Source organism: Eufriesea mexicana, unplaced genomic scaffold (assembly GCF_001483705.2).
Source record: "Eufriesea mexicana isolate 0111107269 unplaced genomic scaffold, ASM148370v2 scaffold11180, whole genome shotgun sequence".
NCBI lineage: Eukaryota > Metazoa > Arthropoda > Insecta > Hymenoptera > Apidae > Eufriesea > Eufriesea mexicana.
Genome location: NW_016918806.1, coordinates 352053 through 365836, shown reverse-complemented (window position 1 = coordinate 365836; position 13784 = coordinate 352053). Strand labels below are relative to the sequence as shown.

General features: G+C 35.0%; 1 protein-coding gene and 1 long non-coding RNA gene across 2 annotated transcripts in view; both read right to left on the bottom strand.

Moving 5' to 3' along the window:
* Positions 1-2193: 2193 nt before the first annotated feature.
* LOC108553574 (tyrosine-protein kinase CSK) lies at positions 2194-5489 on the bottom strand. Its single transcript, XM_017908552.1, has 7 exons — positions 5415-5489; positions 4843-5226; positions 3475-4128; positions 2821-3016; positions 2641-2727; positions 2459-2551; positions 2194-2391 (listed from the first exon to the last, which is right to left on the bottom strand). Exons 2-7 carry the CDS (start codon positions 5196-5198, stop codon positions 2296-2298), a joined length of 1482 nt encoding a protein of 493 aa, XP_017764041.1. The 5' UTR covers positions 5199-5226; positions 5415-5489; the 3' UTR covers positions 2194-2295.
* Positions 5490-6364: 875 nt separating this feature from the next.
* Positions 6365-13784, bottom strand: part of LOC108553575 (uncharacterized) — an 18402-nt gene continuing 10982 nt past the window's right edge. Inside the window, exon 3 of the long non-coding RNA XR_001890645.1 lies at positions 6365-6401. This is a non-coding gene — a long non-coding RNA (uncharacterized LOC108553575). The remainder of the gene's footprint in view (positions 6402-13784) is intronic.

The window sequence follows — 13784 nt, the reverse complement described above, 5'->3', positions numbered from 1 at the left end:
TTTATATATATATTTAAATTTCTTACGAGCTAACAAATTTATCATGAGTAAAAAATAAACGAATTTAACACACTGGTCACATTCATAAAAGACTAACGCTGTCCTGTAACAGAGTTTCACTTATATGATAAATTACACAGGATAATTATTATGAAATAACGTTCGTCACACCACACTGTTAATACGAAGCTGCTTAAAAAGGTATAACAAAAAGTAAGGTTTCAATATTTAACATAGAAACGTGAGAAATACCAAAGCAAGTAGAACTGACATTCAGTATGGATAATGGATGTCAAATACAGTACTGTCGTATTAGCTAACCGACGCCCTCCTGACACCTAACATGTTTGTTTTAACAGGCTACCGGCTTAGGACCTCGATACATATTTCGTGCCAGGTATCCATATCTCACTTGTACTGTCCAGATACAGTCCCAAACTACAATCAGCTAACTCGGCAATAGTGTATATATCCACAAACGTCGGTCTTTATAATCGCAGAAAGTATTGTAACGCACAAAAACACAGGTCGAAAATGTAGTATCGTCGAAAAAATATTAGGTACTGGATTAGAGCCATATACATTATAATACATGCTATCGAAGTTATAAACGGACTGGTATGCTTATAAATACGCTACATACTTATTACAGCTACCCACTACTTTCAAACTAGACACGCACAAATGCGAAACAGACCTGATCTATCGTTAAAAATTATCGTTCTTACAAAGCTCGGTTCAGTCATGACGGTTTTTCTGTTGGATACTATAGCAAGTAATTAAAGAACGCGAGGAACTGAGTATATTAGCTTTGATTTTTTTTATAATATATCTCTGTATACATTATTCTTATAGAAATTATGTAAGTATAATTAGATGCAAAACAGGATATTAAAACAAAGACTATTTACTTGAACTAAGAACTTTTGTATACCAATCATTCATAGTTTTCCGGCGAACCAAGAAATTAACTCTCCAGTATTTGTCACATTTTTTTTCTATTCCGCTTGAAACTTCCTACACTCTACGAATAAATATCATTAGTCCGTTATAACAATTGGAAAAAGTATTAAATAAGTGGTGGCTCCTATATTACAGAAGGAAGATAGAATAACATGAAATATCTACCATTTAATTACTTTAAATATATGATTATCCGATTTTTCTATACCATTGCGTTACGTGGTGTAATTGAAATATGGACATTCGGATAGTCGTGTAAAATAACCATCTTAAAAACTAAAAACAAAAAATATGGACAATGCTTGTTAAATCTTCTAACCAATATCAATCTGTACTTGAAATATTAATTCTTCTTATTTTTCCTTTCTGATAGTCGGATATGTACAAAAGTATTTACAGATACATTTACATCACTAATATATAGTCAAATATCTCACGGGACAACTTAAATAATTGTGTATAATGGTTGCAATAATTTAGTTAAAAGTTAATACTTCCTATGACAAATCTTTGATTAAAAAAACTTATACAACTAACAAGTACTTTTAATCTACACTCGCTATAATACGATACAAAGATCTCTGTGACAAATCGTTGATGATAAAAATCTAATTACTTTTCTCTGTTCTACCATTACACGTAAGTGAAAAAATTCGGAGATCCATCCTTATATAATTCCAAAAGATTACTTTATAATAGGTATTTGTAGGGAATAATTATTTTTCATCTTCTTTAAATTCAGTTCAATGTAAGGCGCTTCTTACACCTGGAAATATTTCTCAAGTCACGACACTGACAAAATCATTTGAAACACACGAGGTTAAGCAGCTTAGTTAAAACTGCCATACTCGATTTCACGAAAACATGACTGTAAATAAAAATAAGTATAAAAAAAAGAAGAAAAAAGAAGGAAGAAAAAAAAAACTTGAAGTATGAATATCCTTTCAAGTACTACCTGAATTTCGGATGTACAAGTTGAACTTCTTTTGTTTAAGAGTTACAACTTGGCCAAAGGCACGATTGATGTACATTAATTTATATGCAAATTATTTTCATAAAAGAAGAAACTAAAAAGACACTTTTAAAAATAATAATAATAGTAATAATAATAGCAATAGTAATAATATAACAATAAATACAAGCAACGCAGATGCTACTTTTGTACAATAAAAATGTACAATAGAAAATTGTTTTTTTAGCAAAAGTATTTAGAGCCATTACCTTTGCCCCTGACTTAAAAAAAGTCTCGAAAACACTAATTCCATTTTTTTTTTGTCTTTTCTACAATACTCTACGAATGATAAGTAGCATTTCTTCTTCTCTCTTCATTTTTTAATTCACACCTTTGGTGTATTCTGTTTTCAATTGACCTAGCACTAGTTTTATATCGTAAAAAGTAGGTCGTTTTTCAGGTTGTAAGTCCCATGCCTAATAAAAAATATTTATTTAATAATAATATTTAAAACAATATTTGCATGGTCATGTTAATACATACTTGTCTCATAATATCATAAACTTCGTGTGGACAACCATCTGGGGGCTCCATTTTGTATCCCTTTTCCACACATTTTACAACATCCGCTAATGGCTGAAGTCCATAATAAAAAAAGAAATTATTTAAAAACATCAATGTAAACAACGTACAAAAGAAAAATATAAACGGAATATTGTACTCACAATTCGTGGGTATGGTACACGTCCAAAGGAATAAATTTCCCATAAGAGTATTCCAAAACTCCACATATCAGACTTATTTGAAAACTTCTGCAAATGAGAAATTGGAAATTACGTTTATACATGAATAATATTGTAGAAATTCAATATTCGAGAGTCGCTACTTAACAATGTGACATTTACATTTTGCTTTAAAGCCTCTGGTGCAGTCCATTTGATGGGCAGCTTTCCGCCTTCGAGAGAAAAATTTTCATCCCGAGCTAAACCGAAATCTGACACTTTTGCGGAGTTATCCTCCGCGACGAGAACGTTTCTCGCAGCCAGATCTCTGTGCACTACGTGTCTGGACTCCAAATATGCCATACCTGCGCACGTGTCGCTGAAAGGGAACAAAATGCATATTCAAAACCAGCTCTGTTTGACAAAGGATTTATGCGAGATGTAGTACACTGATTTCAATGAAGTTTCATTTGTAAACACTAAATATTTAACTTCTTGCAAACAATTGTCTTTTGCCAAATTTGCTTTCAATTAAGTATATTGAACTCAACTTTAATTCAAGTAAAGCGCATGCATCTTATCTCATGGTTACATCATTACCGTTCATAACCACTACCTACTAGCCTATCATATTACGTAAAAAGATACTGTAAGGAGGTCACGTACCACCATAGAAAATATAAAGCAAAGTATTTCAGTATTTTATAAACTATCCAATATTTACAGAAACGACCGACCATCCGGTTTATATGTATATAATATCACAGAAATCAGTGCGTGACACCTCGCGTTTCCTCAGTGAAACATAAATCCGACTCGATCCGTGATTCTACGTACTACGCAAAGTTGATCTGGTCCTTCTTGGAAACATGCAGTCTCCCTCTTGATCTCAGGTAATCCACCAGGGATCCTTTGCTCATATATTCCGTAACCAGGTACATGTGTTGATTATTGAAAACAAGGCCGAGCAACTTGACCAGATTGTCGTGGATCAGTGAAGTCATGAGGCTAGCCTCGGCCAGAAACCTCTGTGCTGCCTCGCTGTTATCTTTCAGCATTTTCACGGCGACCCTTTCGCCCCGATAAACGCCCAACAAAACGTCACCGAACTCTCCTTTACCGATGCATTCCCTCAATTCCAGCTCGTGAGTCTGGATCACCCAGCCAGCCTCGATGAACGCCTTTAAATCCACGCAGAAATCCTGTTTGCCCTGTTTCGGTAGGGACTTGGTCAACTGCGTACACAATCCGTCCGCGTCCTGCTCGTAATGCTCGACCAGCAAGGCCAGATTCTCGAAGAACTCCTCGTCGTCGATAGTCAACTGATTGTTCTTGTATTTCACTCTGTAATGTTGCACACGGCCTTGATAACACACGCACAGCGTATAGTCGCCGGGGAAATTCGTCGACTCCCGGACTAGGAACAGGCCGTCCTCGCGCGGCCGCAACAATCGTTCGGCAGTTTCCCTCGATATCTTCCCGTGGAACCATCTGAAACGTTCGAAGATGCGTGAGTCATGATAGACTACAAATTGATAGAAAGTTATGTTCGTCGTTAAGAATATCGAAAATGTAGAACATTCACGAATATCTTTTGTGTAAGATTTAACGTTTGAGACAGTTTGAGATGATGTGAGTTGGTTTGGGAAAACTATACTATACTAACTAATACCGAATCGAGATAAAACCAATATTATGTATACCTCTAAGGATACTAAATTATACTAATAAAAAACTATACTAATTTGTACAAAGCAGATTAATTGAACAAGAAATATTGATGAAGACGATTGGAGGACTATGTTTCTGGCTAATTCAAAGGGTTGAATTTGATAAAAGTCGAGAATTTTGTCTTCTAAATAATACACACCCGTTAGACATTGTATACAAACACAATAGGCATGCCTATCGCTGCACAAACTATATCTTAGCTACATAAATACATATATACGTACGCAACGAATTTTTAAAATCCACTTTCTTCAAAATCTCCAAAGTCTCATGTGACAAGATCTTATTCCACCTTTTTCATCTATTTTTATACAAGGAACTGCTTCTTATCCTGTTATACCATTCTTCCAGTCTCGTCCTATAGATCAAACGTTTTCCTATCGCAAGTTTAAACCTTCAAACGCGAAACCGATTTGGTCCTCCAACCGTTTCAAAACCGGTATAATTTCCCGCGTGCAAGGAACAAATACGTACGGCATAGCGTTCAGTTTGACCTCGTGCCTCGGATTCACCGATAACGCAGCAGGATTGCTAGGATTTGTGACGTTCGAGGTGAGGATTACCGGCGGTGAGCCGGTGTTCATGTGACTGGTTATATTAGGAGTGGTGACGTTCGAATGCGTAGTCATCGTCGGTGATACTGGATGGGACGGAATGTTACTTGCAGACAAGTTGGAAGGAACGTTGTGTTGCGTGCTATTTTGTATAAGGGGATGGGACGTTACGTTTGAGGGGATCGTATGGTGATTTTGATTGCCATCGAGCTTCGCTTGCCGCGCTGGCGCTGACACATTCGGGTATCCGCCACCCGCATTGTGATACGTTGGCATCGCAACTCCCGCAGTGGCCTATGCGAACCTGCAAACGACAACAAAACCGTTTTAAGCACACTTTCATCGCCGTCACGCGTTTCCTTTTTTATCGTTCGAACATGATAAATGTTCTTATATGCGAATACAATTATACAGTATATTATATTATTAATTATTAATATTATTATATTATTAAACAATAGTACAAATATACGTAGAAATAGAAGTTCATACCTCGTAACTTCCAGTTAGTATATTGATATATTTTTCCGAAAACAAAAGGTTATTCTTCATTTCTGAATTATTTTTTATGGCAGTATTTTGTATGGACATGTTGTATTCATTTTGAAGGGTTCTTTTAATGTATCTCACAATTCAAAATTTTATTTGATTAATTGAACAAGAAATATTGATGAAGACGATTGGAGGACTATGTTTCTGGCTAATTCAAAGGGTTGAATTTGATAAAAGTCGAGAATTTTGTCTTCTAAATAATACACACCCGTTAGACATTGTATACAAACACAATAGGCATGCCTATCGCTGCACAAACTATATCTTAGCTACATAAATACATATATACGTACGCAACGAATTTTTAAAATCCACTTTCTTCAAAATCTCCAAAGTCTCATGTGACAAGATCTTATTCCACCTTTTTCATCTATTTTTATACAAGGAACTGCTTCTTATCCTGTTATACCATTCTTCCAGTCTCGTCCTATAGATCAAACGTTTTCCTATCGCAAGTTTAAACCTTCAAACGCGAAACCGATTTGGTCCTCCAACCGTTTCAAAACCGGTATAATTTCCCGCGTGCAAGGAACAAATACGTACGGCATAGCGTTCAGTTTGACCTCGTGCCTCGGATTCACCGATAACGCAGCAGGATTGCTAGGATTTGTGACGTTCGAGGTGAGGATTACCGGCGGTGAGCCGGTGTTCATGTGACTGGTTATATTAGGAGTGGTGACGTTCGAATGCGTAGTCATCGTCGGTGATACTGGATGGGACGGAATGTTACTTGCAGACAAGTTGGAAGGAACGTTGTGTTGCGTGCTATTTTGTATAAGGGGATGGGACGTTACGTTTGAGGGGATCGTATGGTGATTTTGATTGCCATCGAGCTTCGCTTGCCGCGCTGGCGCTGACACATTCGGGTATCCGCCACCCGCATTGTGATACGTTGGCATCGCAACTCCCGCAGTGGCCTATGCGAACCTGCAAACGACAACAAAACCGTTTTAAGCACACTTTCATCGCCGTCACGCGTTTCCTTTTTTATCGTTCGAACATGATAAATGTTCTTATATGCGAATACAATTATACAGTATATTATATTATTAATTATTAATATTATTATATTATTAAACAATAGTACAAATATACGTAGAAATAGAAGTTCATACCTCGTAACTTCCAGTTAGTATATTGATATATTTTTCCGAAAACAAAAGGTTATTCTTCATTTCTGAATTATTTTTTATGGCAGTATTTTGTATGGACATGTTGTATTCATTTTGAAGGGTTCTTTTAATGTATCTCACAATTCAAAATTTTATTTTAATTTATTTTAAGGCATCGAGTAGTTTCCACTTGTCTAGGGAAATTTACTAAGAAATGAATTTAATTTATTTTAATATTACTAATATTTTAATATAATTAATAGCTGTTTGTTTACTTATTGTTAATTAGTGGTGAATCGATTGTTATTAACAATATGTTACTGTAGAAATTAAAGTTGACTGTCATAACCTATAAAATAAGTAGAGTACATTAACCAAACAATAGATATTCCACCTTATCGCTTTCTTTCTGTGCAAACAAGGTCATCTGCTTACGGTTACATATCGTATTCTATATCTAATCTCCAGAAACTGTGTCAAGGTCTCTTATTAACTCTATCTTGCAATTTTGACCGACAACAGCAAATGCGTTATACTCGTCGCACATACAAATGAAGCATTCAGAATGAATACGTACATGTACCTTAAATACGTGTCAATAAAACCTTCAAAATCATTACATATAGAGCGACGTGCGAATGGTGAAAAATCGTCTCAGAATCTGAAGTTCCCGGAAACGATTAGCATAACGATTCGCTTAAGCATTCGTACACTTGCTTTCACGACAAACGTTAATCAAACGTGACACTGTTACGCCATGTAAGAAGCGTTCGTGCGCAATCTTTGTGCGTTAGCATGAAACGCGATGTATCGTTAACTGATACGCAAGCGCAGAAGGGGGAAAGAAAAAGAGCAGGGCTATCGTGTATCTCAAAGACAAAATCAACACAGGAACCACATGCTCTCGAACCGAGTCCCCCACGATGAGACAAATCTTTATGGTCGTTGCTCAAGAAACCAGATATCCAAAGCTTGCTTTCTGGCAAACGCGGCACACTGAACGCCAAGACAACCTTGATAACTTTTCGATCGTGAAAACTAACCTCCAAAGACGAAACAGCTCGCCTAACAATCCGCGCAATTTAATATTACGTTTATGCTTCGACACTTTTACGAGGCAGAGCTTCCTTATTGTTAGCGTTAAACAACATAAAGAAAAGATAAAAAGTACTTAAAGTAGAATGGAAAGTAGAATTGTTTGAATAATTATTATAACCTCAATATGCCATGACGTCTGTTGATCCATGATTCAAACTGTAATAACTTTGTAGAAGGTAAGAACTGGTACTATTGACTAAAGTGGAAAATATAAGAGTTCCATATTATAAATAATAGATGTAATTGCACCAATACATAAAAATGCGTTGAATTAAAGAACATAATTTATTGTTTAAAATTTTTTTAGGAAATATTGAATGTTTATACACCACTACAAATTTCAAACTGAATCCAGTATTAGGTCGTACAATCCTGATGACTTTTAACAAACAATGCACATTTTAAAAAGCGTACAACACAAATTTAAGAGAAAGGAAATTCCTTGTTAACGTCTGCTTCTATCAACTTTTCATTCAGAGTATAATGTATGGAACAAATCACATCAAATAATGCATCAGTAAACACATAAAATCGCGAACGTTTGCTTTCATAAACTTAATTACGCATTTAGTTAAGCGCCCGTCAGAGACTGCAAAGAAGGCGAGAAACGTTTCTTCGACGCGGCTGATCGAGCAAAACGAGCACGGCGTGGACGGCGCGCACCATATTTAATCGTGCATCCGCGGTGACCGAGGTGAGCATTTAATCAGCCAGTTAGTTTAAGTGGCCATTGTTCCAACGCGCGCACTATCCGCTCGTTCCGTCCGCATTATAATGCGCTAGACACCGATAGACGACGGACATGCGTGAGAGGTGAATCATTCCGCGTGTATTTTCGAAACGGCCGGCAAACCGACGTGAACGAACATGCCCGATGCAAGCATCGCCACTCAGAGCAACATCGTCCGGTTTCCTCTGTTCACGTGGGTTTCGCGCAACGTCCTTTAAACCTCTTGTACTCATGGTCGGGATATCTTGTAAACTGAGTTTTTACCCACCCAATTATTTATTTATTAATTATACATAACAGCAGAAAGGCATTACATATCCCTTAAAAATTTTGTTATTTATTTTGTGCGTGTTTGGCTATACAATCGACTTAAATTTATCGAACTCACTTGATTTTTCCTAATTCGTAAACCTCTTCCAAACTTCACTTCCTTCTCTAAATTCTAGAATCGTTTATTTTAATTGTAACGCCATCTCTGTATTTTTTGCGCATCCAATCAATCGTTATTCACTGAAAGTTATATATCATAACACACAACGCGTCAAGGCGTAATTCGTAATACTGAAACGAACACATTGACATTCGACATGTTACGCTGAATATAAGACTTTATCTCGTAATGTAAAAGATATATGCGTCATACACAACATATTACATCATACTTGTAAAAGCACAGTAACTCGAAACGTGAACTATTCCGTCTATGATCACAGCACCACCTCAATTGACCCAGCGCCATCACGTCGGTAAGTTGCCACGGGAGCATTCGAAAATTCGTGAAACAGTCCGATATAAAAAATGATCGATTGAGATATCTCGCACCTTCCAATATTGATTCCCACTGCTATGAAACAATATACATGAAACATTTATTTATTTATTATTCGAAAAAATATTTTAAACATAAGTTACTTTGTTTCAAACAGATTATGATGTGTGTTTCTTTTAATAATTATAAAAATTTCCATGGATTCGAACAACGCCATTTCTCGTTTGACAAGCGCAGTGTCGTCGGAAATGATTGTTTTATTTATACTTTTTTGCGATGTAGATCGCCTATGATTCATAATAGTCATGATAAACGTATATAACGCTTTTATAAAATGAATAGAAATATTTTTCGAGAAATAAAATCAAAATATATTTATTTTAAATCAAAATCAAAATGTTAAAAATTCTATACTATTCTAATTTTTTTAATTAATGATATTATAAAATACTTTTATTTTAAATAATATTAGGAAAGAAAAAGGCACTAAGAATATTTTATTGGGAAAAGTTTTACTTCCAGCGTAAACATTGTGAGTCACTAGCATCCCACGTGACACGTAGTTTCTTGAAAAAAGAACTGTGGACATTCAAACACGTTTCCAAGAAAAGTATATCGAGAATATTAAAAGCAAAAATAACGAGGTTGGAAAGTGAGGAATTTTTTGAAGAGTTTCGCGGTTCAAGTGTGCCGCTTAAACACTGCGAATGTCAGCCGTTGCGGTCACAGTATGCTTGCGAAGCACACCGAGGTTTAGATTACCATTTCCTATAAACTTTGCTGCATTTTGTAACTGAGACACTTCGTGATACATAGAGGAGTACTGAAACGTCAGTTCAGCGGTTGCGCGGCGTGTTAGCGGGTGAAACAATGGAAACCAAGATGCAGGGATTGGAAACCTATTTTATGCTAACCGTATTAAACACTGTGGATTGGTTACAATGAACTTTTGTACCTAGACTGACACTCAAGAACTATTTAAGTTATACCGTTCCGTTTATGTAGACGATAATTCAGAGTATTTAACAAATATTTGAGAGAAATCTAATCTCAAATAAAATTATAATCTAATGTTTGTACTTTTGTTAATAATGAAAATTTCACATTATAATATACTAACATTTTAAAGGATACTAGTAATAGAAATAATATTTATTAAAATGATAAACATACAGATAATAAAAAATATTCAAAAATTTCTTGCGATTACATGAATAACATTTCTATTTTATACTCATAAGCCACTATACTGTCGTATAGAAGGATTTTAATAAAAGACTCTTTGCACTTTGAACGAACATGCATTCTAGGAAATAATTTCATCGAACAGGAATCTCTATTACATATTTTCAAACATTATCATAAATAAGGATAAAAAACTAACTTATTTCTACTAGAAATTAAATAACGCAAGAAATAAATAATTTCTTTATCTAAAATGCTTCTAAATCTAAAAAATCGTAACATACTGAAAAAGAGATTAAAAAATACCTATAACCTCAGTTATTTCAAAATTACAAATTTCTTCTTCAGTACCAAGGATTCTTGCGAACATCCACAGAATTAAATTAGGTTGAAGAATTAAATATGTTATTTGGGAAATAACTGAAAATTTATTCTCAAATTCATAATATATCATAAGTATTATTCTGTAACAAATTCTCCCTTACTTTAAACAAGAATCTGCTGGTTTCTATAGCATAATTGGAGGCAGTAGCGGCGAGACAAATCCGCTGCACGAGCAAACATTGAATAATTCAACTGGAGTTTATCCTTGGTCGGTGTCTATGACGAGCGCGTTATGTCACGCGAAAATATATTGCGACGGCCGGACATACTAATACGAGAATCGTCATTACATAAGTATGAATGGACACGTTTTATTGTCTCCTTTTCGAATTTCGAATAAAGCGTGTCACTCGTCCACTGTAGAATGGAACTTTCACATTGAATATCGCTCTCGTAAATCCAACTTTTAATGGCTATTATGGTATGGTTATTGGAAAATATGATGTTTTTTTCTAACTTTGATCTTCTTTTATATTTCAGTATTTATACAATTATTTCCATGTTTGTCTAAGAATATTTATAAAGATAAGAAAATGATTAGTAATATTCTGTAAATAATGAAAAGTATTAAATAATATATTTAATTTATATTTTTAATAAAATGTATATAATGAATGAAAAACTTACATTTTCAATTGTTGCATAGAATATAATTTAATCGCGTCCTCATTAAACCGGAAGAACATACAATAGATTGCAATGATTCAAAGAACCTTGACCAAGTTTGTTCGAAATGGAAAAATTGTGTCCGATATTTTCTCTCCATTTTTCAGTGAAGTACTAATTAATTAATTATAAAGACATTTATAACTAATGATAGAATTTCCATAATCTCATGATTGAATAAGGTAGAAGATGAAGGTAAAAAAAAATGTAAATTGAGCTTCATTGATAAATCTTTGGAAAAATACAGCAACGAGATGGGCATACAAGGCGTGCATTCATTATGGAAGCAACACCAAAGCGTTTAAATATGCAATATGCATCAAACGCTGTACACATGTTTAATAATATCCGTAAAATTGATTAAACCTGCGAAACAGAGTATGTACATTTATTGTTGATAAACGAAGTTCTAACTATAACTATACAAACTTCCGACAACACTATTTTTGGCAAAACTAAACACAGGAATATCGATGAGGCTGTTGCAGGAATATTGCCCATAGAGGCCGATAAGTAAACTTAACCTATGCATAAATTTCTAAAACATAAATTACCTTGCAGCATTACTTATCATTGAAATAAATCGAATAGAACTTCTGAATAAACACTTCCTTCTCCTTGTATGAATTCTATAATTATTAAAAAAATTATTAGTCAAATTCAAACCTCTAATATACGATCTTTTCCTACTGTCTAAACATACGATAGCAAACAATCAAAAATATCCAACACGTAAAAACTTTGAGTGAAAATGCCATATTTGATACCTCCATTCTAACAATACGTTCCGTGTATATTCGCATTTATATTCCATATTATTCCAACAAAATATCAAAAAATATCCTTACTCGTTCAATGGAAGACTTGCTTCCGGCGAGCAACGAGACGATAAAACGCGATAACGTCTACGATGAATACACGTTAAAACCTTAAACTTCCCCCTGAGATCACGCAACAAGTGCTTGACCGTGTACGTTGCTTGAAAATTCACCAATTCTTACGATTCAAGACATCTCGTGGGAAGGCAGCGCTATCTATGCAAATCCTTACAAACTACCAAAAGCCCGACGAATTTCTCACGCGGTAAGGGAAGCCAATCTCTTAGTCAGTTGTTCCTTGTTAGTCATGGCAATTAGCGTGAACGAACGGAAATTCGGGGACGTGGATCGCACGCATCAGCGACGCAGGTGGCGTCGAGACTGAAGGAAAGGTATAACGTGACCGGCTCGAATAATAAGCGATTCGATTGCACACGATGCGCCATCATTGGGAAGGATTCACAATTTTCGGTATCGACCAAGCGTTTACTACTTCCCGCCGTACCGTTCAGCGCCATCTTGTTTGCACTGACGGATTACAAAATAGAGACAACAGGGCGAAAATTGCAACGGTTCCCAAATAATACTACATTTGAGTTAACAATACATAACACAACTATAATATGTTTGTAAATAACACGGAATTAACCACATTGTTCTAGGATAGCTTATATATATCTTACAAGGGAAGTTCTAAAATTGTTAACCCTACTTTTTAATACATCTACTATATATAAAGTTTAACACACGTTATAAACAAATATACCTTTTTAAGGACAAGGCAACGACATTGAAAATTCAAAATTTATGAACTGTAAAACATATAACTACACTTCTAAAAGATAATGATACATGACACATATTTATAAAGCTATTCATATGAAATACTCAAACGATAAAAAATTATTTCAACTTTTTAAAATCAAAGGTAAGTTACCAAAATAAATGCTTAAACAATGTCTTAATTAAATAATTGAAGTATACAGCCGTGGAATTAATGCCAAATATATATTGTATATCGGTAAATATTGTTATTTAAATATTCTTATATAATTTATTATTATTTAAAATTTATTTAATTTTTGCTCTAATATTATTACATCAGTTCCACAGCTTATGGACTAAAACTTACAAAATCAGATGTACAGAGAGCGTATCAGCACACGCAATAAGGTTTCAAGGAACACATTACCCGACCGTAAAACTTAAGTGCGAACAAAAGGATCACCGAGCGGAAGTAAAGCGAAGTGTAAACGCAAAACGAGTTTATCTCGTGAGATTTTTACGATAAACATGCGGAAAATGATACAATAGTAGGTATCGGGTGTTCGAGAAACGATGACGCGATGTTACTCGCGTTTACGCAAAATACTAGCCTGTAATCCTTTGTTACGACCAATAAAGCGGGGAGTAGCTTCGGGATCGTTTGATAGGAAAGGCAGACACGGCTGCTTGCTTGCGGCGCGAATCAACTCGTTTCTATCGCACGCGATTAACGAACGGCTAGCTATACATTGAACGTGCTATCGAATGGCTCAATTGAACCGC

Coding starts and splice junctions, on each gene's coding strand:
- LOC108553574 (XM_017908552.1), bottom strand. CDS start 5,198: ATGCCAACGTATCACAATGCGGGTGGCGGATACCCGAATGTGTCAGCG. Junction 4,129..4,842: donor GTCAAACTGAACGCTATGCC/GTACGTATTTGT, acceptor CGAACGTTTCAG/ATGGTTCCACGGGAAGATAT. Junction 2,728..2,820: donor CAGAGGCTTTAAAGCAAAAT/GTAAATGTCACA, acceptor TCTCATTTGCAG/AAGTTTTCAAATAAGTCTGA.